General features: G+C 43.3%; 1 protein-coding gene across 1 annotated transcript; it reads right to left on the reverse strand.

The window, feature by feature from the left end:
- Window positions 1–8,415: 8,415 nt before the first annotated feature.
- Window positions 8,416–25,023, reverse strand: SCAND3 (SCAN domain containing 3). The gene is made up of 4 exons (XM_036089232.2): window positions 23,590–25,023; window positions 13,987–14,134; window positions 11,588–13,080; window positions 8,416–10,544 (listed from the first exon to the last, which is right to left on the reverse strand). Exons 1-4 carry the CDS (start codon window positions 24,931–24,933, stop codon window positions 8,628–8,630), a joined length of 4,902 nt encoding a protein of 1,633 aa, XP_035945125.2. The 5' UTR covers window positions 24,934–25,023; the 3' UTR covers window positions 8,416–8,627.
- Between the last annotated feature and the right edge of the window lie 1,448 nt (window positions 25,024–26,471).

Here is a 26,471-nt window from a genome sequence, read left to right on the forward strand (position 1 = left end):
AAATCTATAAAGAACTTACTAAACTCAACACCCAAAGAACAAATAATCCAATCAAGAAATGGGCAGAAGACATGAACAGACATTTTTCCAAAGAAGACATCCAAATGGCCAACAGACACATGAAAAAATGCTCAACATCACTCGGTATCAGGGAAATCCAAATCAAAACCACAATGAGATACCACCTCACACCAGTCAGAAGGGCTCAAATAAACAAGTCAGGATCTCACAGATGTTGGTGAGGATGCAGAGAAAGGGGAACCCTCCTACACTGTTGGTGGGAATGCAAGCTGGTGCAGCCACTCTGGAAAACAGTATGGAGGTTCCTCAAGAAGTTAAAAATAGAGCTACTCTATGACCCAGCAATTGCACTACTGGGTATTTACCCCAAAGATACAAATGTAGTGATCCGAAGGGGCATGTGCACCCCAATGTTCATAGCAGCAATGTCCACAATAGCCAAATCATGGAAAGAGTCCAGATGTCCATCAATTGATGAATGGATAAAGATGTAGTATATATATACAATGGACAATTACACAGCCATCAAAAAATGCAATGATGTGGATGGAACTAGAGGATATTATGCTAAGTGAAATAAGTAAATCACAGAAAGACAATTATCATGTGATCTCACTCATATGTGGAATTTAAGAAACAAAACAGAGGATCATAGGGAAAGAGGAAAAAATAAAACAAGATGAAACCAGAGAGGGAGATAAACCATAAGAGACTCTTAATCATAGGAAACAAACTGAGGGTTGCTGGAGGGGAGAGGGGTGGTTGGATGGGGTAACTGGATGATGGACATTGAGGGCACGTGATGTAATGAGCACTGTGTGTTATACAAGACTGATGAATCACTGACCTCTACCTCTGAAACCAATAAAACCTTATATGTTAATTAATTGAATTTAAATAAAAAATGTTTAAAAAACAGAAAAGAGGGATGACTCAGTGCTTTTGATAATATAAAGTCACTATTCTTTGTTGTGAAGAAAGATTGGGATATATTAACGGGCCAATTACTACATAGGTACAAAAACCACTTACCAGGGGCGCCTGGGTGGCTCAGTCAGTTAAGCGTCTGCCTTTGGCTGGGGTCATGATCCCAGGGTCCTGGGATCGAGCCCCGCATCAGGCTCCTTGCCTGGCTGGGAGCCTGCTTCTCCCTCTTCCTCTGCCCAATACTCTGCCTATTTGTGCTCTCTCTCTGTCAAATAAATAAATAAATAAATCTTAAAAAAAAAAAAAAAAGCACTTACCAGATGGGTTAATGTCAGATTAGGTTAGATATGTGCATACTCTGCATCTTGTCATCATGAATTTGAATTTCTGGCTCATTTCTTTGCTCAGATGAGCAAGAAGCTCTCCTACCAAATTCAAAGACGTTCATAGTAATTGCCATTAGGACTTTCAATGAAATATCTTGTCACTAGGAAATTGCATTTGTTGGATATAAGTCAAAAGAAAATTGAGTTTGTTCCTTATAGTTTAAATCATCCTTAAAAAAAATTCTTATCACTCTGCTCTGCCCAACTTACTTGTTGTTTAGTGTTTTAAGTTCCTTCTTGTGTTTTAACCCCAATAATTCCACAACATTACTAACATTATTTTACAGTAGTAAATGTTTCTTTAGAGTTCCCAGGTGTTTATTATTTTCTTTATCATTCCTTGTTGAGCTTAGTTTTTCCTTCATGGTTTCATTTTATTTTCTTAATTGTGTCCTTAATAGTTTGTTTTAGTGAAAGTTTGTTGGTATCATGTCTCTCATGAGATTTGTGAAAATATTTTTATTTTCTGTCATTCTTGAACACCACAATGAGCAGTGGGTTTCATCTATATTTGGCTGATAGTTATTTTTTCTCAGCTCTTTGAAAATGTTTTTCAAGTTTTTCTGGCTTCTGTTATGGCTGTTGAAAAACCTACCATAAGTCAATTCTATTTGTTATTTTTAAATCTCTTTTAATCTATTTTTCTCACTATGATGGGTCTATGTATAAATTTAGTTTTATTTATCTTGCTTTGGGCTGGTTTTGTGGCTTGATATTGGGGGCTCAGGCCTTTCTCAATTCTAGAATATTCTTATGCTTCATCTCTTCAAAGACTGCCCACTCTTTCTATTCTCTTCTCATAAACAGACGTTGAAACTTCCCGGTCTTTCCTTCATAACGTCAGTCCTTTCATAATTTTTCATTTTTAAAATCTTTTCATCCTGTCTTCAGCATCACTTTTGTCAGATTTATATTCTATTAACTAATTATTTTATACCTCAACCTTTGAAAAGATGTCAATATTTATAACATGTGTACAAGGCATTAAAACAAAAACCACTGTGAAAGTTGAACACCAGCGTCCTCACCACCAAGAGTGTTAGGAAGCCAGCTCCGACTGGCATGGCCCTCCCGAAGTTACAACCTTCATCCCTCCCTCACCGGACACAGGGGCCTCCCCGGAGTTCTGCTCCCAGATTCTGTGGTGTTCTCCTTCTTTATATTTGTACCACAGCATCTCTCTCACTCGTGGTGTTTAGGTTTTCAGGCTTTCAAGCCTTTTTATGAAGCGTTTTGGATATGGATGGAGCAACACTTGAGAATTGCTGGGCAACCCTGCTTTCTCCTTCAACACCGCACCCTGGAATTAAACCCATGTTGACACAGCTACGGGTCACTCGTTTGTAAAGCAAACTTTATTGAGGCATACGGTACGTGCAACAAAATGCACCCATCCTAATTACATAATTTGATGAGCTTTGACAGATACAGATATATTTCATCAAACCCCCCAATTCTCAGTGATGACTCAATGTTACTACTGTATCTAGTTGTTGAATAACAGTACATTTTACTCTGTGAATGGACATTTGGGTTGTCCCGTCTTCAGCTTCACTGGGTCATGTCAAATTGTTTCCCAAAGTGGTTACACCAACACGTACAGAAAATCCACAGTATTGATCCAGATTCTTACCAACACCTGATACTTTAGTCTGGTAGGTGTAAAACAGTATTTCATTGTAGGGGCGTCTGGATGGCTGTCAGTTGACTGTCCAGCTCTTGATTTCAGGGTCCTGGGGTCGAGCCCCCCATCAGGCTCCCCACTCAGTGGGGACTCTGCTTGGGAATTCTTTCTCCCTATGCCCCGCCCCCCCGCTTGCTCGTGTGTGTGCTCTCTCTCTCTAAAATAAAAAATCTTAGGGGCGCCTGAGTGGCTCAGAGGGTTGGGCCTCAGGCTCGGGTCATGATCCCAGGGTCCTGGGATCGAGTCCTGCATTGGGCTCCCTGCTTGGCGGGGAGCCTGTTTCTCCCTCTGCCTCTGCACTTCCCCCTGCTTGTGCTCTCTCTCTCTGTATCTGTCTGTCTCAAATGAATAAATTTAAAAAAAAATCTTTAAAATAAAAAATCTTAAAAAAACAGTATTTTGGGGCTGAGTAGCTCAGTCGTTAAGCGTCTGCCTTCGGCTCAGGTCATGATCCCACTGTCCTGGGATCGAGCCCCGCATCGGGCTCCCTGCTCGGTGGGAAGCCTGCTTCTCCCTCTCCCACTCCCCCTGCTTGTGTTCCCTCTCTTGCTGCGTCTCTCTCTCTCTGTCAAATAAATAAAATCTTTAGGAAAAAAACAAACAAACAGTATTTCATTGCAATTTAAATATACATTTCCATGATTACAAATGATTTTGAGTATCTTTTTATGTCTGTTGGGCATTCAGTTTCTCTCTTCTTTGAAGTGCTTATTTTGCTAACTTTTCTATTTAGTTGCTTGTCTTTTCCTCACTGATTTGGGAGTAATTCTTTATATTTTATGTAATAATCCTTTGTCAAGTAAATGTGTTCACATATCCACTCCCAGTTTTGCTTAGTGACTTAACATTTTATGGTGTCTTAAGATAAACAAAAGGTAATAATTTAAGTAAAGCTAGGTTCATTTTTTATGGTTTGTATTTTTACATCCTAAGAAATCAGTTGCTTCTTCAAGTTAAAAAACGGATCCTCCCATATTTTCTTCTGTGAATGGACAGTTGGGTTGTTTTCCATGTGGGCTCTTGGGAGCACTGTTGTCATCAGCATTCAGAGGCTCCTCCAGATGCTTGACATACAGCCAACAGTGGACCTGAGAGACTGGGGGCAGGCCCGTCTTCAACTTCACTGGGTAGTAACTTATAAAAAAAAAAGTTCTACAGCTTTGCATTTCACATTTATATCTTTAATATATTTAGAATGTAGGGATCCAATTTCATTTTCTCCCAAATGGATAATCAATTTTTTCTTTTCTCCACTGAGCAGGAATAGCCCTGTCATATCAAGTTTCCATGGATCAGTGGGATCCCTATTCTAGTCCAATGGTTTGTCTATCTCTGCTCTCATACCACCCTGTCCTACACACTGTGGCTTAATAAGGTTCAATGTTTGAGGTGAGAATAAGCAAGTTTTCTCACCTTTTTTTTTTAATGTTTTTGCAAGTCTGACCCTTTGCTCATATATATATATATATATATTAGATAGCTGTTACACGGCATGAAACCTCTATCAGTAAATTCAATAGGATTGGAAACTGGCATGCTTACAATACTGAGACTTTCAGATACGTCCCTTTTCTTTCATCCCTACTGCCATGCCCCCAGCCACACTACGACCACCAATCTAGCCCATGACAGGACGCAGCCTCCTTGCCTCTAGCACTCCAGGTTATTGGCCACATTGTGGGCAGAGAAATCTTGCTAAAATGTAATTCAAGTCACCTTCTATTTATCATCCGTTAGTGCTTCCCAGTGTCTTCCGGATGAAGACTACACTTCTTACCTGGGTTTGTCCTCATGAATCGGCTTCTGTTCTCTGCAGCCCCATCTCCGGCCACGTTTCCCACCTACAGTGCCCTGCGTTCCTTCGTACTCCGGTCACTCTGAGTTCACTTTTGGTTCCTTACGTTAACTATGAGAGAAGATGTTTCAGATAGGAAAACAGCAATTTGGAAAATCTGCCCTCCTAAAGACGTAAAAGAGATTTCAGTCAGAAATTAGTGTTTACTAAGATAAAGCACATTATAATCATAATCACACTCTTAAAAGTCATACAATCCAAATGGCCTCATGCTCTTTCCCTTTTTATATTTTTTAATGAACCCAAGGCTTAATTAATTAAAACCATAATTGTATCAATCAATAACCAACAATAAATTGACTGTAAATTCAACTTAACACAAGTATATCAGAATACAAAGCACATAGTATGTTCTTTGAACCAGTAAATATGTTTTATTTCCTCATCATGATTTCTAATTCTAGGGGTATCTGGGTGGCTCAGTCGGTTGAGCGTCTGCCTCTTGGTTTTGGCTCAGGTCATGGTCTCAAGGTCGTGAGATCAAGCCCCGCGACAGGCTCTGCACTCAGCTTAGACTCTGCTTAAGACTCTCTCCCTCCTCCCCACCAGGCCCTCCCCACTGCTCACTCACTCTCAAGTAAATAAGCAACAAACAAAGGTGTTATGTGTAATGATGTCTATAATTAAAAATATGTATTATCTAATTCTATAGTTTTTGGAACATTCACAATAATGTATCTTGGTGAACACCAGAAAAGACATCCTGCAAGTTATTATTTAGGAGAGCCCCACGGGCATAAAGTTGAGCAGGCCACTTGGCCGTCACCTGCACGTCCCTCTAACCTTCTTCCCCCAAACTCAGCCCTATTCATGACAATAACCCTTGCTAAGAGGCCGGGGTTCATCTAAAGAGGTCAACGTACACACACATGAAGTGTAAATTGGTAACATGCTCTCTGATTAAACCCTGGAATTCTAGCTTTCTTTTTTTTTTTTTTTTAAGATTTTATTTATTTGACAGAGACACAGCGAGAGAGGGAACACAAGCAGGGGGAGTGGGAGAGGGAGAAGCAGGCTTCCCGCTGAGCAGGGAGCCCGATGCAGGGCTTGACCCCAGGACCCTGGGATTATGACCTGACCCGAAGGCAGACACTCAACAACTGAGCCACCCAGGTGCCCCGAATTCTAGCTTTCTTATGGGGAACACGTGAGATTTTCTCAGGACATTTGCCCACAAATGTGTGTATAGAAAAATAATTTACCTTCAGCTCCCAGCAGCTATAAACGTCAGCAGCCTTAGTTGGCGATCTCTCCTGGCTGGAGGACCATTTTCCCGCGTGGGACACTAGCTGAGGGCTCAGACTTACACTCCTTGGTGTCAACTGACCCACAGGGAACTTGCATATCTCTGTCCCAAACTGTGGGACCGTGGGCCGATCTACTGCAGGTCTAAACAGCTCTCCCCAACTTCTTTTTCCTGCTTGGGGAGCCACAGAGCCCGTGAGCACATCCCCTGCCTAGACTAACACCCGGTCTGGAAGTGAAACGCAAGTCTCCTCTTCCTGAAGGCGTCACAAGTGACTTGTTACACTGGAAGGCGTGTCTGTGTGCTGTGCTGTGTGAAGGGCGGGAGGCTTCTGGGTCTAGCATGCCAACAGTTCTTTAGAATAGGGGGTACTTAGCATCTCCTTGACCCACCTTTGGCCCCTCTGTAATTGCCATTCTTCGAGTAAAAGGAAAAGTTCAACACAACATCCTGGTATACATAAATAGCTATAAATACAACTTAAAAACAACACATACATAAAATAAGTGGGACCAAACACAATAGTCATTATGTGCACACAAGAGAATATGCAGTTACCTCTGTGGTGTATGCATACACCACGTATACACACATGTGAACTCACTGCTAAACTAGGAGAAAATAGGGAGAAAAAGATCATTTACAGAATCACTACTCATCAAATTCATGTTTTCATGTAAACTATAGCTCAATAAAGCTGTTGAAGAAAAAAATGTACAGTAAGACAATAAAACACAGGGAGGAAGAAATGGAGGAAAGACAAATATTCCTAAAAAAAAAAAAAAAAAGAAGGTAGAGGGAAAGCAATTCAGCCTCCTAGTACTGAGTCATTTGCAGGAAAAATAGGCAGGCATCTAATGCAAATATCTGAGAAGGCCAAAAATCACACCAAAAATTTTGTCCAGATGATTCTAATTCTGTTCTCAGATATCCAATACTTTGTATTTATTAGGGAGAAAATATGGGAATTTAGTTCTCTTTTAAAATGTACTCTTTATGTCCCTCAGTTTATTTTCTCCCAGACACTTCAGGCATTTATAGAAATAAGTATAAAATCACCATACATACATTGCTTTTTAAAATTGAAAACTGGAAGCACAGTATTCAATCAACAAATGGTAAAATTTGAAAAATATAAGTCCCTTAGTTCCAAAATATAGTCAGGTAGGAGAGAGGACACAGAAATGTAGGTGGACAAAATTAAACCACTGTCATGGATATCTGTCCACCACTATCACCTTATTTTTGAAAAGCTGTAAGATTTTATTAAACATACACACTGAAATATAATCCTACTAAAGCTTCAGAATTGAATGTGGAAAACATTTCCTCTACTTTCTAAGATGTTTGGGATCATTCCGATGAAACTTTCTAACCAATAAAGTGGTAGTGACATTCGGTATTACTAAATATCCTTCCCTTCTTCAACCTTCAACGGTACATTTCTTTGAACAGAAGCATTACAGTTATGTTGCTTCCCTGCCTAGGAAAAGACACTTTCTCCAAGGATCTTGGCATGTTTTACCCTAAAGAACCTGCCTTGTGCTAATCGTTTGTTTTCGGTAATTCTGAGCGAATGCAGATGTGTGGCGTTTTCCTGAACTGTCTCCACCCAGTAGAGGTTACTACATCTACCCTAGGTGCTAAAATACCTGGCTTTGACCCACAGAACCTTGACAGCAATCGGCTCCAGCAAAATCTAAAGATCTGTACCTGATCTAAACTCTGTGGCTTGAGGGGCCCGATCCCCCACCATAATGAAATTGGAACTTACCAACGAGAATCCAAAGCCATGACACCATGACGAGGTGTTTCCCCCACCTCAGCCATGTAAACATTGTGTCTAAACACGCACCCACGGAGGAAACTTAAGGTCAGCTTCCACCCAGGACTAGCTGCAGAAGCCCACCCCCCCCCCTTCCTGACCCTGACACTCCGATTCTTTTTTTTTTTTTTTTTTTAAAGATTTTATTTATTTATTTGACAGAGAGAGACACAGTGAGAGAGGGAACACAAGCAGGGGGAGTGGGAGAGGGAGAAGCAGGCTTCCTGCAGAGCAGAGAGCCCGATGCGGGGCTCGATCCCAGGACCCTGGGATCATGACCTGAGCCAAAGGCAGACGCTTAACGACTGAGCCACCCAGGCGCCCCTGGCACTCCGATTCTAATTCCAGCCCCGAGCTCACTTCCCGCCAGTGGTCTAAGACGTCATTTCAAAGAAATCACTACCATCCTGAAGTGGTGCTACAATCTAAATACGCTAATGAAGTACAACAATAACAAAGACGTACAAAATGTAAGACCAAATTTTTTAATATTAGAAGCAACAGATTTAAAGTTACATTTTAATAAATATAACAAATATAACAAGAAAAAACAATTATAAAAACTGTACATTTAACTGAAAGTGTACATATAGACAATTGATATAGAAAACTGCTATTTTAATCATAACTTTTCCTATTCCATGATGCGTATATGCATACTTTGACTGGACACCTTCAAGTTTTTAATGTGATAAGTGAGCTTGCTTCTTGCTTGTTAACTTGTCTAACCTAGGCTGGATTGATGACAGTGCTACTCTCAGGGGATAATGGATATTTAAACTGTTCCTGTGTTTTGTTTTAATGACACTCAAAGTAGAGAACCCAGTCTCACAGAGGGATGTTGAGGGGAATAGAAGGAGGGATTTTAAAGCAACCTCAGCAAGCTCAGGATACTCATTTTTAACTTTTATCCAAAATGAAGCAAGTGATGCTGTATTTTCAAAATTCATTTTCAATCCTTCATCAGTAGCCAGCTTCAACAAGTTATCCTGCAGAGTTACAGTTAAATTTAAATTATCTTTTGGTGAAAGAAATGGATTTTGGATCCATGAGTTTCCTACACGTGGATCTTCTTTTGATGGAAAATACAATTCAAAACAATCCAACAAATTTGTAAGATGTTCGTTGATAATTTTTCGCAGATGGGCAATGTCAAGGTCATCACCTACTTCATGGATAACTGTTGTTAAATTATGGAACATGTCATAACAATCTGTAGAAACTCTGTTTTTCCAAGCTTCTAACTTTTGTTTTTGTCCTTCAATCTTATCAGCCATTGAAAAACAGGTTGCATTCTTTCCTTGCATGGAAACGTTAAGGTCATTAAAAATACTGAAGATATCAGATAAATAAGCAAGTCTGGCTGTCCAATTCACATCTCTGAAAAGCTGGGACCAAACTGGTTTCTTGCTCTGCAGAAATACTAAGAGTTCATTTCGTATTTCAAACATTCTTGATAGAACTTTTCCCCGAGATAACCACCGAATCTCAGCATGCAATAACAGCTGCTTATGATCAGCTTCCATATTGTCACATAATAAAGAGAACAATCTTGAATTTAACGAGTTAGACTTGACATAATTCACAATTTTTACTGTGTCAGTAAGCACACTGTTTAGTTCTGCTGACACCTTTTTCATAGCCAGACTTTCTCGATGAATGAAGCAGTGTGTTATTCTGCATTCTGGTGCAAGCTCCTTAATCTGGGTAACCACTTCGGAATGCATTCCTGTCATTGAGGCTGCGCCATCTGAACACAGTCCTACACAAAACCTAAATTCCAGACCACACTTGTTGACAACGTAATTCTTCAGAGCTTCATACAGTTCTGAGCTAGTCGTGTTTGTCGGTAAAGAGGCTGAAAAGAAGAATTCTTCCTTTATATCATCATCGTGTTCGAACCGCACATACACTAAAAGAATGATCATGTTAGCAATATCTCTGCATTCATCCAGTTGCAACGAGTAGTACTTTGCCTCTTTAATCTGCTCTATGAGTTGGTCTTCCATGTCGCTAGCCAGCTCCTGAATGCGTCGAGCCATGGTGTCATTGGAAAGGGGCACCTGCGCCACCTTCTTCGCTGCGGACTCACCCAGCATCTCCAGGCAGACTTCTCTGATGCAGTCTTTCACCAGCGTCTCCGCGATCGTGTACGGCGTTTTAGACTTGGCAACCGGGAGCGCCACTTTGTAGGAAGCCCGAAGAGCACTGATGTTTATATGAGACACGTTGAACACCTGCTTTGGCCGGCTTTTTAATTCGCTACTCTTTCTCTCAAAGAATTCTTTTGGTTGTGAACTTATTTCTTTATGTTTTGAATATAAATGCCGCTTAAGTTTTGATGGTTTCATCGCTTCATTAGCCAGTATGTCTCCACAGATAATACACTGCGGTTTCAGCACTTCACCGTCAATTACGGCTACAAACCCAAACTCGATATACGAGGGATCATACTTCCGAGTAAAACTTGTGTGAACTCTTCTGGTTTTCACCTGCTCTGGGCGACTTCCATCGGTACCATTTCTCTTACTACTGCTGCTATGTTCAGAAAAGGTATGTTTTTTCTTGACAAAAAAGTCCAGTGAAGCTTGTTTTGCCATCTGCAAATTAGGAATAAAAATAAATAATACAAATTTTACTTTCCTCCTTTTTCTGATAACAAACTACAAGTTAAAAACTAGGCTTGATTAAAAACTTAGAAATGGGTTTAAAATTAAGTGATAGAGATAAAGGTTTACATTCTTCCGAGTCACGGCAGACAAAGTAGCCACCAAACACCACACGTTGTAACTGTGCTTGATTGGTGTGCAGCTCGCAGCACAAGGACCGGCCTCGACAGCTTAGTGACGCCCAAACCGGCCCGCGTTCTATTCAAAACCACGAGTTCATGAATCATATGCCTGGGTGCTACAGCAACGTCAAATTGTCATAACTCCTGATGAGGGTACTTACCCCTTTGTGGACTAGTAGAAACAGTCTGCAGACCACCGGTCTGCAGATCACACTCCGGGTACCACTGGCCCAAATCAGGTGTAACCTCCGTATTTCAAAACTCTAAACTCAACACACATTAACTCTACTTTATAAAACCTACTGATTTAAAACACATCTCTTTGGCCTTATCTCATGCTCTCCATTTAAATCTGAAAACTGAGCTTTTTCTCAACACAAACCCGTATCTCCAATCAGACTGATCGTGTTCCCCTAAATACTTCTTCACTTGACCAAGATGCCCTTTCTTAGCCTACCTCCCCACCCAAACTCACATACAATTAAAACAAAGTAACATTAAGTTCGGCTTTTCCCACATTCATCCTCCTGGAGAAACACACCCTCACACACACCATCCTAGCTTTCGCACTTCCCCCAGGAGATGCCTGGTACCAGAAAGGAGTAAAAGATACTGTCATGACCCCAGACAACAAATAAAGCAGCATTCAAGGTTATAACTTCCAACTTGAAAAAAGGAGGGGGGGGGCGGGTTAAAAGTAATGGGCTTTTCTCTGGAGAAAACAGACCCAAGTTGGCCCAATGGTGCTTTAGTATGTCGACCACGCCAGAACATCCTCACCCATCACGAGCACAGTGACGTGTAACGAAGCTCTTCCCGGCTCTGCTCTGCAGCAGGTACTCAGACTCTTACCCAATCTCCTACTTTGTCTGATGAAAATGGTGTCTCTGACGGCTTCAGCATTTTGGAAGGCTGACCAGTCAAACTTCTTTGGGTCTCATCACGTTTCCTTTTCGTTGTCGTGGTCTCACAGCAGAGACCGCACGTTACTCTGTGACGACAGCCCTCAGGGTTACGTTGAGGGGGCGCTCCACAGACCGCATGGACGTTCCCACCACATGATACACAACCGTGAGCGCCTGAGCGTTCTTTCTCACAAACTACACAGGATACAAATTCTACTCTGTTTTTGGGAGGGTTCTTCATGGCCCCGGGAGGAGTAGAAAGATGCTCTTCAATATCACTGCTATCCGTGCCAGTCTCGATGTTCTCTTCATATGGTGCTCCCGGCATACTTTCTGATTCTCTGTCAGCCTGTTCTAATTCGTCTTCTGGATTCAGGCTAGCAATGAGTTCTTCAGTTAACTGAGAATGACACAGGCCTAGTTTAGCTTCAGAGCTAAATGTGCCTTCAAATGGAGTCTGCTGCATGCCTCGGTGATAGGGTTGATTTTGGGTCATCTGAATGAACCATAAAAATTCAGCCCAGTGTGATGAATGGTTAGTTTGCATCCAGGAGATAATCCTATTTTGGATATCCTCATTAGTTTGATTCATAGAACTTTGGCTTTGACAGGGCGGAGGCTTCCCATGGACAATTTTCAATTCTGGCCAAATATTACTGAGTTCATTGACAATCTGGCTTGAAAATTCCCTCCCATTGTCTGACTGTAGGACACTGGGTGCTCCAATAATTGTAAAAATATCTAAAAGAGCATGTGCAACTTCCTTAGGCTTTTTGGATTTTAGTGACCGCAAAAAACTCAACTTTGTACGAAGGTCTTGATAATGCATAATAAATTTATACTCCCCATCAGGATTCAATTGCATGTCTATAAGATCCACTTGGCATCTTGAATTCACTTCCTTCATTGGCTTTGATGTTAGAACTTTCTGGAGTTTTGAATTCTTCTGTTGGCATGGTCTGCAGAGTGTCAAGTACAGCATTATGACTTCCTTCGTGATGTTCTTGTATTTTGCTTGTAACTCTTTTTCCATGCGGGTCCGCCCACCATGTCCAATGCTGAGATGGGTATCATGCAGAATGTCAAATAACTCCTCGCTGTGTAAGTAATACCGTACTTTATCTGTTTCCCCATTTATAGCTTCAATCAGCTTCTCATTTCCTTGTACAAGGATCACATCAAATCTAGCTAAGCGACGGTAGTCAACGGATTCCTTTCTTGCCTTCGCTTTAGCCTCTTTCACTTCCCTTATTAACTGACAGTACTTTGCTTTAGAAAATATCTTGGTATTATTGCTTTTGTTTTCCAGTAACACTGCTAAGCTTCTGAAGAACTTCTCTCTCATCTTTTCTGGTTCAATTTCTGACTCATTAGTGTCTAAACTACTGGGGTTATCATCACCCATGCTTTGAGACATCATGGAAAGCCACAAAAATGACCCTAAAATATAAAGAAAAAACAATTAATTTGAAATATATATTGCCCAAGTAGCCACTAGAGTTTGGGGTAGAAGTAGAGGCTATGAGCACACAAGTTGGGGGGAGTACAGTTTTGGTTAGGGAGTTCAGCCTTGGAGGAATAGAAGGTAAATGAAGAACCCCAGTCAGGAACAAAAAATTCTGATATAGTAAAGAGTAGAAAGCCAGGATGTGACTTTCCAGAGCAGTATCTGGGATTAGCCTTAAAGTAAAGCACTGTTTTATATAAAACAAGAAGTAAATTGATGTTATTTATTAATACTACAAAAGATAAATTTTTTTGGCTAGAAAAGCCTCAGCAATACAGTAATAGATTTTTAAAAAGATTTATTTATTCATCTCAAAGAGAGAGCAAGCAGGGGGAAGGTCAGAAGGAGAAGCAGACCCCCAGCTGAGCAGGGAGCCCAATGCAGGACTCAATCCCAGGACCCCGGGATCATGACCTGAGCCCAAGGCAGACGCTTCACCGACCAGGCGCCCCTCATTTTCTTTAACAGAATTTCTAAGTAGAATTTCCAAATGTTAAACATCATACTGACAAAAATTGGGGCAGAGGCTACAGAAATGGGACCTACGGCTACACTGACAAATGCTCACCACAGATGCACCTCTGATTTACCCACAGGTACTTAATTCCATTGCAAGATATCCATGGAAAACCATGGAACTATTGGCTGTATTCAACTTTTTCTTACATTATTACGTGGCTGCTGGATTCAACTCCTTTAACAGCATCACACGACACTGGCTGAGTTTTCCTTCAGCTATGTTCAGTAGGCTGCAACGGAATGAGGTTTGATAACTTCTCAGTGACCAGACCCTTCCCGCTCTCAAATCTCATCCTCTTTCCAGACTAGATTATCCTCACCATTATCCTGCAGTGGGTGTGGCTCCGGAGAGTCACATTCCATTCTGTCTTCCACGGGCTGGAGCTGGGCACCTAAGGGCTCCTTTGCAGTCTCCACAGGAGTCATTTCCTCCATAGGAATTTCCGGCCCATCTGTGCCCTGTGGGACCTGAGGACAAACAGGTACATCTGGAAATTAATATACACGATCACTGCACAAACCTCAGAACAGTCTTCTACTGAAATAGTACGTAAGAAGATAAAGTCTTCACTGAATTCTTAAGAGGAGTCCCATATGGAATAAGAAGAAATAAAAAATGCTGGGACTAATAAAGCCAGTCATGCAGCAGAAACTGTCTCCACTGGACAGATACTCATCCCTGGGGTTTCTGTTTGGGGGAATAACAACAAGAACACATGAAAGGAATCCTCCCTAAACTGCGATAATTAAAAGAAAATTGTAAGTAGATTTCAGTGTGAGCAATTAAAAATAAATATCTGGGGTGAGGTTATGCAAATTATCTAAGAGTTACTCATGAGCTATTCAACGCAGAAAGGAATCTGACAGTTGTTTTAGAATAAATGTGGAAAACATCACCCCAGTGTTATGGACGGGGAAAGAAGCCAATCATTTTGTATGACTGTGCTGGGTAAAAAAGAAAACATTATCTTCTTACACTAATCATCTCATATATGGTTTATAATTAAGTTTCCCTAACTGTCCCCAAAATATACTTTATGATTTTTTTTAACTTTGTGAAACAGTACTTATACATTGTTTTCGGTTATTATGTCTTTTGATTCTTTTAATCTAAAAGTTTCCTGCCTTTTTATGACATTCAGTTTTTGAAAACTCAGAGCCAGTTATGTTACAGAATACCCCACATTAGGGATTTGTCTTCCTCCTTCTTCACAGATGGACTCTGGTGAGGAACTTCTGGAAGAACACTACGTAAGTGCTGTGTCCTTGCGGTGGTACATCCCAGGGCACACACTACCAAGTTATCTCATTACTGATAATGCCAAACTTGACCACACAGTTCAGGTAGTGACCTACCAGCCCTATCCATTCACGTTTCCCACTGTAATTAATAAGTCAGCTATGGGTAATAGTATGGAACTACATAAATAGCCTATTCCCCAATGGTTTTAGCATTCACTGATGATTCTGATCAATTTTTATACTGGGGGTTGCAAAATGGTGACTGCCTGCCTTTATAATTCCTTCTACATTGACTAGCTAGCAATTTTCTGTGAAGAGCTCTCTCTCATGTGTGTGCACTGCATGGGGAGGACAGAGGGAGAGTCTTAAGCAGGCTCCGCGCTCAGCACAGAGCCTGAGGTGGGCTCCACCTCACAACCCCAAGACCATGACCTGAGCCAAAATCAAGTCAGACGCTTAACCGACGGAGCCACCCGGGCGCCTCCTCTGGCTCTCATCTTGAATATCACTACAGACTTATTCTGTAATCCATTCCATCCTTACTCACCTCGATCTTAAACTGTCTCCCATTTAGCCCCAGCGGCCCTTTCATCAGGTTCCTGCATCCTTGGAACATGACCCCCACTAGTGTTTTTAGCACATCTGTGCTTTCCAGAACAATAAACACAAGGACCACACTGTACTTGCCCTGTCCCAGATCTAGTTTCAACCGTTTCCCCAAGAAGGCTTGATTCGTTTTAGAGCAACAGTGTTGGAAACAAAGACTGAGTAGTAGGTGGGCTCATTGTTAATGGTGCGTCATCCCCTCCAGGCCCTTTTATGGATAGAGCTGGTAAACGTATTTCTAGATTATCATGAATTCCATTCCATTTCAATGCCATATCTCACCTTTCCATATTCCATTTTAACATATCTTTCTCCCACAGTGAAACAAACAAAACCCAGTTCAATACAATGTTATGTACTCGTTTGCTCTAACCTACAATAAACACTCAAGTTTCAGAATTACAGTGTTGTGTGTTACAGAACACTCCCAACAACATACCTATAAAATCAATTATCTCTGTGGCTTTCTTTGCCCAGACAGTACCCCACTAAGAGTATATAGTCAGAACACCGTGTTCAAGTCACCTCAATTATTGTTTTGCTGTTATTGTAATTTCATGTACAGCTGAGTTCATCTGTTTGTGTTTAATCATTTTGAATTTAACATTGCTTTTTAAAGACTTAAAACATTTACATGATATTAAAAAAATCAAAATATATACTCAGAGAAGTCTTGCTCATATTCTACTCCACCCCCACTCCCATAAGAAACCATTTTTGGGGACGCCTGGGTGGCTCAGTCGATTAACCGTCTGCCTTCGGCTCAGGTCATGCTCCCGGGGGCCTGGGATCGAGCCCGCACTGGGCTCCCTGCTCAGCAGAGAGCCTGCTTCTCCTTCTGCCCACTGCTCCCCCTGGCTGTGCATGTGCTCTCCCTCACAAATAAGTGAAAATCTTTAAAAAGAATAAAACAGAGCAAGGATGAAAGTTAATTTAAAAAAAAAAAAAAGCAAGTTGTCATCTCCCTAACAACAGAAATTCTGATTTGTATTTATTTCATATACCTTACAGTGAAAAGAACGCAAACAAGAGGCTCGGACTCCCCGGCTGGAGGCTCTCGGAGCGGGCTCCATACAGTGAGGAGGCCCGGCCCCTTCACATCCTGCCAAGCCTGCGTTCTTGCACAACAGCCTCGTGGAAGCCACCCTGCAGTCAGACCAAACATTTCAACAGTCTGCCAAATATTCTTGAGGACAAAACAAGGAAAAAATCCAATCTATCGATACAGAAGAACCTGGTATGGAAACCTGATCAATCCATGCTCTGCCATACACCTGGCATCGATTACCCATGCTCTGCATCTAACTTGCAAAATCCAAGGAAAAATTTAGCTTATCCTTTGGTGGGCATTTACAAACTTGGTTAATTCTGAAAATTTCCCTCACTAGGTCTTGGTTTTACACAAATAATTCCTCATTCATATGACATATAATCTAAAAATGTGCACATAGTCAAATACCCTAGCCAGCATGCAGGAGACATCACAATGGGATAAAAATCTTTAATACAATTTTTTAAGATTTATTTCAGAGAAAGAGAGAGAGAAAGCGTGTGATCGGGGGGAGGCGCAGAGGGAGAGGGAGAGGGAGAGGGAGAGAGAGAATCTCAAGCAGACTCCACACTCAGCGCGGAGCCCACATGGGGCTCGATCTCACCACCCGGAGATCAAGAGTCAGCCCTCAACCAGCTGAGCCACCCAGGTGCCCCATAATTAATACAATTTTTAATTGGATTATATGCTTAGAAAAAAGTACTCAGCTCATAAGCATAGAGCTTGATGATTTATCACAAAGTGAACCTCCCAGAACATGATCAGCATCTCAGAAGGCTACTTGTGCCCCTCTCTTCCCCAAAATTAATTACTACTCTGACATAGATCACCACAGAGTCATGTTGCTTTCTGAACTTTATATAAGGAAAATCATACAACATGTATTTATTTTTGTCTGGCTTCTTTGCTCAACATTGTGTTTGTGAAATTCATCCACACTGTTGAATGTAGTTGTTCCTTTATTTTCATTGTTGCACAGTATCCAACAGTACAAATACACCATAATTATGTTCACCCATCCCACTTTTAATAGTCATTTCAGTTGTTTATAGAGTTTCTGGTAATTATAATGCTGCTGCTCTCTGAAAGTGTTTCTTGTAGATACATACCTGGAAGTAGGTTTGTTGGATCACAGAGTATGGTTATGCATGGGAGATATTTCCAAAGTGGTCAAAACAACTTATTCCTAGGATATAAGCATTCTAGTGGCTCAACATCCTTACCAAAATTTGGTCATGTCAGCACTTTTAATCCACACTAGTTGGAATAAAATGGTACCACATATTGTTTTAATTTGCAGTTTTCTGATTAGTAAGATTGAGTCATTGTTTTACAGTTTTATTGGCTAATTACCCTTTTTTTGTACAGTGCATGGTCAAATCTTTTGTTGATTTCTTTATTGGGGTATGTGTCCTTTTGCTTATTGGTTTGTAGTACATTATACATTCAGATATGAGATTTTTGTACGTAGTTTGGATCTGGCATAGGGAAAATATAAGTCTGGAAAATAGTGTCATTGACGTCTGAGCTTGTGCTGAGATTTTCAATGCTAAGGTGTGACAAGCTAAGCAATGGAAAACAATTACTACGGCAAATTAAACAAGCCACACATATTTAAAAAAAAAACTTTTTATCCATGTTACTATAAAAGGTGGCATAAAATGAGCATAAAAGTCCATTATAATGCACATATAAGTTCTTAATACTGCCCTAGAAATATTCATTGATCAATCTAGATGATAAAATTCCTAGTGAAGTTGTGACACAACCCCAATTACCATAAAATACTGTTGATCTGCATGTCCTGATTTATTTTAGCTAATTGGCTAACTCCCCATATGTATATACTGAAAAGAAATGCTAGCTTAAGCCATCAAAAAAACCGAAATCTTGCCATTTGCAACAATGTGGATGCAACTAGAGGGTATTATATGCTAAACGAAATAAGTCAATCAGAGAAAGACAAGTATCATATGATCTGATATGTGGAATTTAAGAAAACAAGGCAGAGGATCATAGGGGAAGGGAGGGAAAAATGAAACAAGATGAAACCAGAGAGGGAGACAAACTGTAAGAGACTCTTAATCTCAGGAAACAAACTGAGGGTTGCTGGAGTGGTGGGGGGTGGGAGGATGGGTTAGCCTGGTGATGGGTATTAAAGAGGGCACGTTCTGCATGGAGCACTGGGTGTTATACACAAACAATGGATCATAGAACACTACCTCAAAAACTAATGATGTAATGTATGGTGACTAACATAATAAAATAAAATTAAAAAAAAAAAAAAGAGGGGCGCCTGGGTGGCTCAGTCGTTAAGCGTCTGCCTTCGGCTCAGGTCATGATCCCACGGTCCTGGGATCAAGCCCCACATCGGGCTCCCTGCCCAGCGGGAAGCCTGCTTCTCCCTCTCCCACTCCCCCTGCTTGTGTTCCCTCTCTCACTCTCTCTCTAATAAATAAATAAATCTTAAAAAAAAAAAAAAGAAATGCTAGCTTAAATAATCAAAGAGTTATCCTATAATTGACAATAAAACTTAGAATTAAGTGGGGGTTTTTTGCTAATTTTTGTTGGATTAATAAAGCATATATAAAGGCATATATATAAATATATATGAAATATTATATAACATTATATTCACTTCACCAGCTATTAGTGGTATCTCATCATTTCCTATGCTAAATGCTGTTTTTTTAAAATAAAAATGAAAGAAAAAGAGTCCATACCAACATTCAGATGTCAGCTAGTGAAATATTATGCTTTAAAAGGTACAGATTATAGATAATTTTATATTCATCAGCAATATCCATGGATAGAAACAATTTTGTTTGTAGTATTGTCAACCTACTCTCTAAAATTTATCAACTGAAAAAAGAAGTTTCTGAAATGGCTCCAGACACCACATTTATGTTCAAAACAGGAAGTGGGAAAATACAGAACTAAACACATCTGTCCCATTTTATAAGGAAAGTAAAAGCTTTCCCAGAAACTCCCAGAAAGCATGCCTATTTCTCCCTGGCCAGAGCCATGCTGCACAGCCAACTCGAGTACAAGAAGAGCTGGAAGGAATCATCCTGTTTTAAGGAAGGAGGAGGGGAGAACACACAGGTTTTCCCGCTGTGCAGTAGAGCGTTCCTATGAAAACTACTGCAAGCGAAATGGCATACAGCAAAGTCTCCCCCATTTTCTGTAAGTTCGCGTGGGGCCACTTCGCCCGTAAAAGGACTGCATTCGTTCCTGGGTTTGCTCACCAGAAGAAATCCAGAGGGGATTTTCATTTTTATGCAAAGGAGCCATTCCTGTACTAACGCAGGTGTTTTGTAAGAGCAAGTGAGTACAGTGAAGTGGGTTAGAGAGAAACTTTCTGAAGCAGGGACACCTGTGTCCAGCTGGCAGCTGAAAATGTCTGCAACAGTGCCATTTCCCCCTTTTTCCAGAAATCACACAGAAACAAGAAAAATGAGAACCACGTACGCAAACATAATATTCTCTAAGACTAGGGAGATTCCTATAATCCTGAATCGTATGAAAAACTATCAAATGTGAACATTACCCAGAACTGACCGAACACCAAATCCTACCAATGGCTACATTTCTTAACAAAGCTAAAAGAGGGAAATTCTAAAGTAACAGGCACGTCTTAAGGGAAAAACCAATATTGTTTTTTTGAAACGAAGGGAGAAGATGTACTGGCTAGAGGTAAGAGACTGCTTATATAGGCATCTACGTAAGAATACGTGAACTCATGAAAAAACATGCTTTCTGCAAAACTGCACAAAAAAATAACAAGGTTTATGGAAAAAATAAAGTTACGGGGGGGGCGCCTGGTGGCTCAGTCGTTAAGCGTCTGCCTTCGGCTCAGGTCATGATCTCAGGGTCCTGGGATCGAGCCCCGCATCCGGCTCCCTGCTCTGCAGGAAGCCTGCTTCTCCCTCTCCCACTCCCCCTGCTTGTGTTCCCTCTCTTGCTGTGTCTCTCTGTCAAATAAATAAAATCTTTAAAAAAAAAAAAAAAAGTTACAGGATAGACTACTGAACATCTACACTACTTTGTCACTAGAGCGCTAATAAAACTATAGCAATTCTACTAAAAATAAAAGCATAGTCAAAAAGACATATTATAAAGAATGATCACATTTCATATAGGACTTGACCTTACAAAGGTGAAACTATTGTGTTAGAAAGAGGTACGAGGAAAGGATGGAGCAAGGGTAGAGATGCTGCTTTCACAAGTCCAGGTGGAGAAGCATTTGCACATTTTCCAAGAAATGCAGTGATTTTAGAAGAAATATAGTAATGGTTCTGGCTCATCATCTTGTTTTTACTTCTTTGGCATTGACTTATAAAAAGATACCCAGTTTTTGCTGCTTAAACATTTTCCTTCGTTCATAAAGCAGCAGCTTCTATGGTTCCGAATAGGACCTTACGCAGAAGTGCGATCCTGCTGCGTTCTGCATTACCTTTGGCCCATTGCCACGCCCTCTCCAATGCACCTAAAGCAGAAAGTGAGGGAGAAATGAACAGCTCTTTCGGGGCAGCTTCTTCCACACCTTCCACTTGTGCCTGAGCAACTAACTGTTGCAGCTCTTATGTGGAGAGATCTTCTGCACAGGATTGCAGCAGCTTCCCAATACCCTCACTCCCAACTTCCCAGATTCAGCCTCCTCTGCCAGAGCAACACAGCTTGCTTTGCTTTGGGAGCGCTCTTGTGAAGGCTCAAGGCCTTCGGAATCATGAATTAAATCAGGGAGAATTTTATGCTATACTCCAGGCAAGCAGGCTTCCGTGACCATCATGCCAAACCTCTTCAATAGTATCAATGGCAAGTTTAACGTTGAACTGATTCCAGAATGCAAAAATTGTGTGTGCATTTCACCCCCTGTAGGTGCAATAAACATCTTCAATGTCCTCCTTAAGTAATAAGCTTTAAAGGCTGAGATCACACCCTGATCAAGGGGCTGGACTAAAGAAGTTGTATTAGGAGGGGAAAAGAGAACTTTAATATTTGAAGAAAGCTCAGCAACTACTGGAGAATGGCTTGGATGGCTTATAATTCTTAAGAATTAAAAGAATTTTGAAAGACAATTTTTTTCCTCTTACAGTTACTTTCTTAAATCATCTACAAAAACATCACCTAAAAGATCAGTAAGTATCTGCCCTGTTATGCAGCCTCTCTTGCTAGAACCACAGTAGGCTAGTCTGGGCACCTCCTCTCAGAGCTTGTGGGTGGGCGACGGGGTGAACCACAACAGGCTTTAGCTGGACATCCTCACGGGCATCTGCATGCAGCATCACACCAGATGATCTTCTGGAGCCTTCAGCCCTTCAGTGTGTGCTTCTTCCTTCGAGAGACAGGCTCTTGAGGGAATTTGCTTCCAACAGAGACTGGTTTCATCAAAATTAAAAATCTGATCCCACACACAGCCTTCTTCATCAAATTTCCTAACACTGGGGGAACCGTCTACACTTCTCTCATCTGCACTCACAGCTTCACCAGAGAGCTGAACATTGCGGAAGGCATGGCGGTTCTTCAAGTCACGGAACAGACACTACCGCTAGATGAAGGCACATGTGCAGGATCTCCAGCTTTTTTCTTAAGGTCTTCATGTCCTGCTAAGACCTTCTCTTTACTCTGAGAAAGGCTGCCTCTGATTGCTTCTGTGTTTGGTATTCAATCCACACACTTGACAGATGTGCCATTTCTTCCATTTCCTCACGCCTTGTTCTAACGAACCCTGTAGCACTGGTTCCAGCAAGGTAACTTTCTTTCATTTTCCCAGCAGTCTCTGACTCCTTTATGCCAGGTGCACAATCAGTGTCACAGGTTCTTCCATTTTTTTCAAAGCATTTTCTGATTTCGAGCTTTTCTTTGATTGTTAAAGCTTTTCTTCTTTTACACTTACTAGCAGAAATTTTATCACCGGCACGTTCCTGTGGCACTTGTAAACCCCTGTGCTTGCTCATTTTCTGGAATACAAGAAAGTTTAACAAAAAATGCACAAAGATGGGAGGGAACCATACAAATGCATTTCCAAAACAGAGAGTGTGGCCGAGAGAGCCCAGAGGAAGGGTGTGGAGGTGAGTGGGCCTTCGGCACAGTACTGTAAGTCTTCACAACGTGCTGCATTCCACGATCATCAGATACTTTGCATTCAGCTGCTCTTACCTGGTGGCCCAAAACATGTACTTGCTGGTAAAATTCATGTATGAGTCAGCACAATTTCAGCATTATATGGACTCATGTCCCTATTTATCAGTCTCATATGAAAGACATGCATTTCAGAAAAATGTGTTCTAACAGATCAGACTGTATACATAAAATGTTCCTATTTTAAGGGTTCAGATAGATGTATGGGTAGTATCATTACAGAAATGTAAGAGTGTTGGGCAATATCCATCACAGTCTAAAATTACTGTCCTAGAAGGCAAGTATACTCCCTTAAAAATAATCTCTAGTGTGATGGTGAAAGACCAAATACTGAGCTCGATACACTTCCACACCAACAACTACAAGTAATGGAAAGTATCTAGAAAATGAGGCAATCAATCTCTTTGGTGTACAGATGACGACATTAAAGCCCAGGGAAGGCGTGATACGTCCAAGGTTACACAGCTCATTGGTGACAGGGCCTAGTATGGAATCCAAATCTCATCATTCACCGTTTCCAGTATTTCTATTACATTTGGCTACTTCTCTGTTTGCCTCTCCTAGAAGGTATCCCTTATACTCTCATACCGACTTGTTTTCATATGTGCTTACCGTAGTGGGTGCCATAAGGAGAGACAGCTACTTTAATCTCACAGTCACTAAATAAGATGTACTTCCTACCGGTAAGCAATAGATCACGGTTTCCCATCTGGTTACATCATCTACTTATTTGGATCAGCTGTCACATCAACAGTCGTCCCACAGGCATGAATGTGTTCAAACGGTAACGCAGCCACCCGTGGGAGGCTGATGGCACGTACTCCACCTTCGACGCACGCACTCAAATTCTCCAGGGAAGCTGGCACCTGCCATTTCTCACCTGCTGTCGAGGCTCATCCAGCTCCCTCTCCAGATCCTCCAGCACAGTCACCACCTCGTCCCCGCTCTCCGGGTGCCGCTCCCGCACCCAGGCCTGCAGCTCCTCGGGCAGGATGGTCAGGAACTGCTCCAGCACCAGCAGCTCCACGATCTGCTCCTTGCTGTGCGTCTCGGGCCGCAGCCACTGACGGCAGAGCTCCCGGAGCCGGCTCAGCGCCTCGCGGGGCCCAGGAGTTTCCTGGTAGCAGAACTGCCGGAAGCGCCGGCGACAGAGCTCCCGGGTGTGAGACACGTTCTTCTTTAGGCAGGACTCCTGATCCCAAACGTGGTCTTCTTCTTTAACCTGCACTCTGATAATCTCCGCCTGGTCCCCCGCAGCCTGGCCAGCCGGGGCCGGGAGGACGCCGGAGGCCGCGGCCATCCTGAGCCCCGACAGCTCCGGCCCGGGTCTGGGCAGGTGCGCGGTCGGCCTGGCGCGCCGCCCCCCACGCCGGGCGGGAAGTTCTCGTGAACACGGAAGGACGGCGGCCGCGGCGCAGGACCTGTGTCCGAGACAACACGGGGCACTCCTGGGGCGAGTCCCTGGGACGGGAAGCCAGGCTCCGCGCGGACCCGCACGGCGAGCACAGGACCCAGCGCGCAGCACGCGCCCCGCCACGCCGAAACCCGACGTGACCGACGCCGCTGCGGGCCTCCTGACGCCCGGGCCCCGGAGCCGGACGGCCACGGCGCGGGCAAGATCGCTCCGGAGCCGAGCACGGCGGCCAGCACGGCGGCCGCTCGCACACCCGCGTCCCTCAGCCGCGGCTCCCGCCTCCAAGGAGCGCAGGGCGGCCGCGCGACGCCCCAGCCGCGGGCCCAGGGCCACCCTCCCGGCCAGCGGGGCTCCCCGACGCGCCCGCCGCCGCCCGCGCGCGCACTTCCGGTCCGCTCTAGGACTCCGGGCGGTGCGAGCTCTCGGTGGTCGTGGCCGCGCGACGCCCCAGCCGCGGGCCCCCACCCTCCCGGCCGGCGGGGTCTCCGGCGCGACGGCCGTCGCCCGCACGTCCCCGCCGGCCGGGTGCGCACTTCCGGTCCGCTCTAGGACTCCGGGCGGTGCGAGCTCTCGGTGGTCGTGGCCGCGGGCGGCTGCGCCCCGGAGCGAGCGCTCGGGAAAGCGGGCGCCGCCGCCGTCCGCGGGGCGTTCCACCGGCTCCGCGGCTCCGGGTTTTCTTGGCAGTCGGACGCGGGTGCGAGGGCACCCCTGCGGCGCCCGCCACGGCCGCGAATTTGTGGGCTGCACCCCGCCTCCCTCCCCGGTCGCCGCAAGCCAGGCTTGAGAAGGCACTGTGACATCCGGTGTCATCTCTCCATTTTACGGGTGCGGAAGCAGCGCGACCCACAGAGAGGGCGCTTCCCCCGGCGGCGGCGGCGGCTCCGCCCTGAGCCGACGCCGGAGCCACCGTGCGCGCTCCCCGAGCGCGGGGACGTCCCGCCCGCCGCGTGCTCCCTCGAGCCGCGCGCTCCGCGGCCACGGCGTCGGCAGGTGCGCGCAACGGCGGGGCTGGAGAAGGCGCGGCGCCAGGTCCGGGGGCCCGGGAGCACCGGCGGCACCACGGTACCCGCCCCGGTTCCTCCTCCTCCTCCGCACCCAGCCGGCCCGGCCTGGCCAACAGCCTCGGCGGATGATACACCCCCGAGGGGAGTTTGCTGAACGGCTGCGTGGCTCCCTCTCCCGGTTCTCGCTTCCCTTCCGCTTCGGTCCCTCCTGATGACTCACGCCTTGGCATCTCCGATTCAAGAGGCTTTGAAGAGTCAGGACATTTCTTTTGGAAATCTCTAAATTAAAAGTTGTTACCCTTGGGTTCTGTGAATGGTCTTGGGTGAGTCCCTAAACCCAGTGAGATTGTATATAAAATGGTGGCTTCTGTGCCCTCGTCACGGATCTTCAGAGGAGCCTCCAGGTTCCTGGCCGCTGTGAACGCGCGGCACTTACCTTGCGTGGTCTTCCCCTCGCCGACGGCTCCTCCGCTGCAGGCACGGATCCACCTTCTATCCCGTTCGTTTTCTGTGCGCTACGATCACGGCCAACATGGAGCAAACAGGACTTCTAAATGCTCTATGGAAGGGTGTTGATTTCTTGGTAGATTGTCACTTTTAGTATCAAAAGTGATAGCACCTGTAAACAGAAGAAAAATTGTATCACAAAGGTGAACATGGCAAAAAAATGAAAAACTCCTTTATCCCCCAACTCCATTTCTCAGAAAAATTCATACCGAGTTCGGTGTATATTCCTCAAATCTATTTTAAAATGAATATATAAACTCACAAATTAAGATTTATAAAAATTACATCATGCTATATTACAATTGAGAAATTGCTGGGTTTTGTTTGTTTTAAAGTAAATCCTCTCCCAAAACTGCCAAGCCAACATGTGGGTACCTACCTCTGTCCCAGTGTTTTTAGTAGCAGCTATTATTTCTGTTAAGTGGATGGGCACATTGTCAACTTTCTGATATTGCAAAATGTTGCAATGAACATTCTTAAACAAGTATTTTTAATTTTTTTGTGCTTAAGGAAAAAATTGTTGAGGGGGATTATTTTGAAAGATATTGCCAAACAGCCCCTCAGAGAAGTATTTATCATGACCCCTCACTTGCACACGCTCTTTGTGAGACCCTGGAGAGGGTAGCCCTGTATGAAACATGTTTTGTAAAAGTGCCAAAGTATATTATAATGGAAATTAGTTAAGACTGCTGCCTCTTTCATCAAAATGAATATAACCTAGGAATAGATGTTTGATTAGAAATTGCAGCTTACTGTGTTATTAGGGGTGTTAAGAAAGTCTTATTCTTTATTTTACTATTTTGATTGTCATCATCTGTGCAAATCCTGAAAACCACT

The sequence above is a fragment of the Halichoerus grypus genome, chromosome 9 (genome assembly GCF_964656455.1).
Source record: "Halichoerus grypus chromosome 9, mHalGry1.hap1.1, whole genome shotgun sequence".
Lineage (NCBI taxonomy): Eukaryota > Metazoa > Chordata > Mammalia > Carnivora > Phocidae > Halichoerus > Halichoerus grypus.

Bases quoted from the DNA above. Each gene is read 5' to 3' on its own strand.
- SCAND3 (XM_036089232.2), bottom strand. From the start codon at position 24,933: ATGACACCGGATGTCACAGTGCCTTCTCAAGCCTGGCTTGCGGCGACC. The intron at 14,135-23,589 runs GTGAGAAATGGC...GTTTGTCCTCAG, and splicing joins TGGATGAGCCTCGACAGCAG to GTCCCACAGGGCACAGATGG. The intron at 10,545-11,587 runs GTAAGAGTCTGA...CCTAATTTGCAG, and splicing joins CAGACAAAGTAGGAGATTGG to ATGGCAAAACAAGCTTCACT.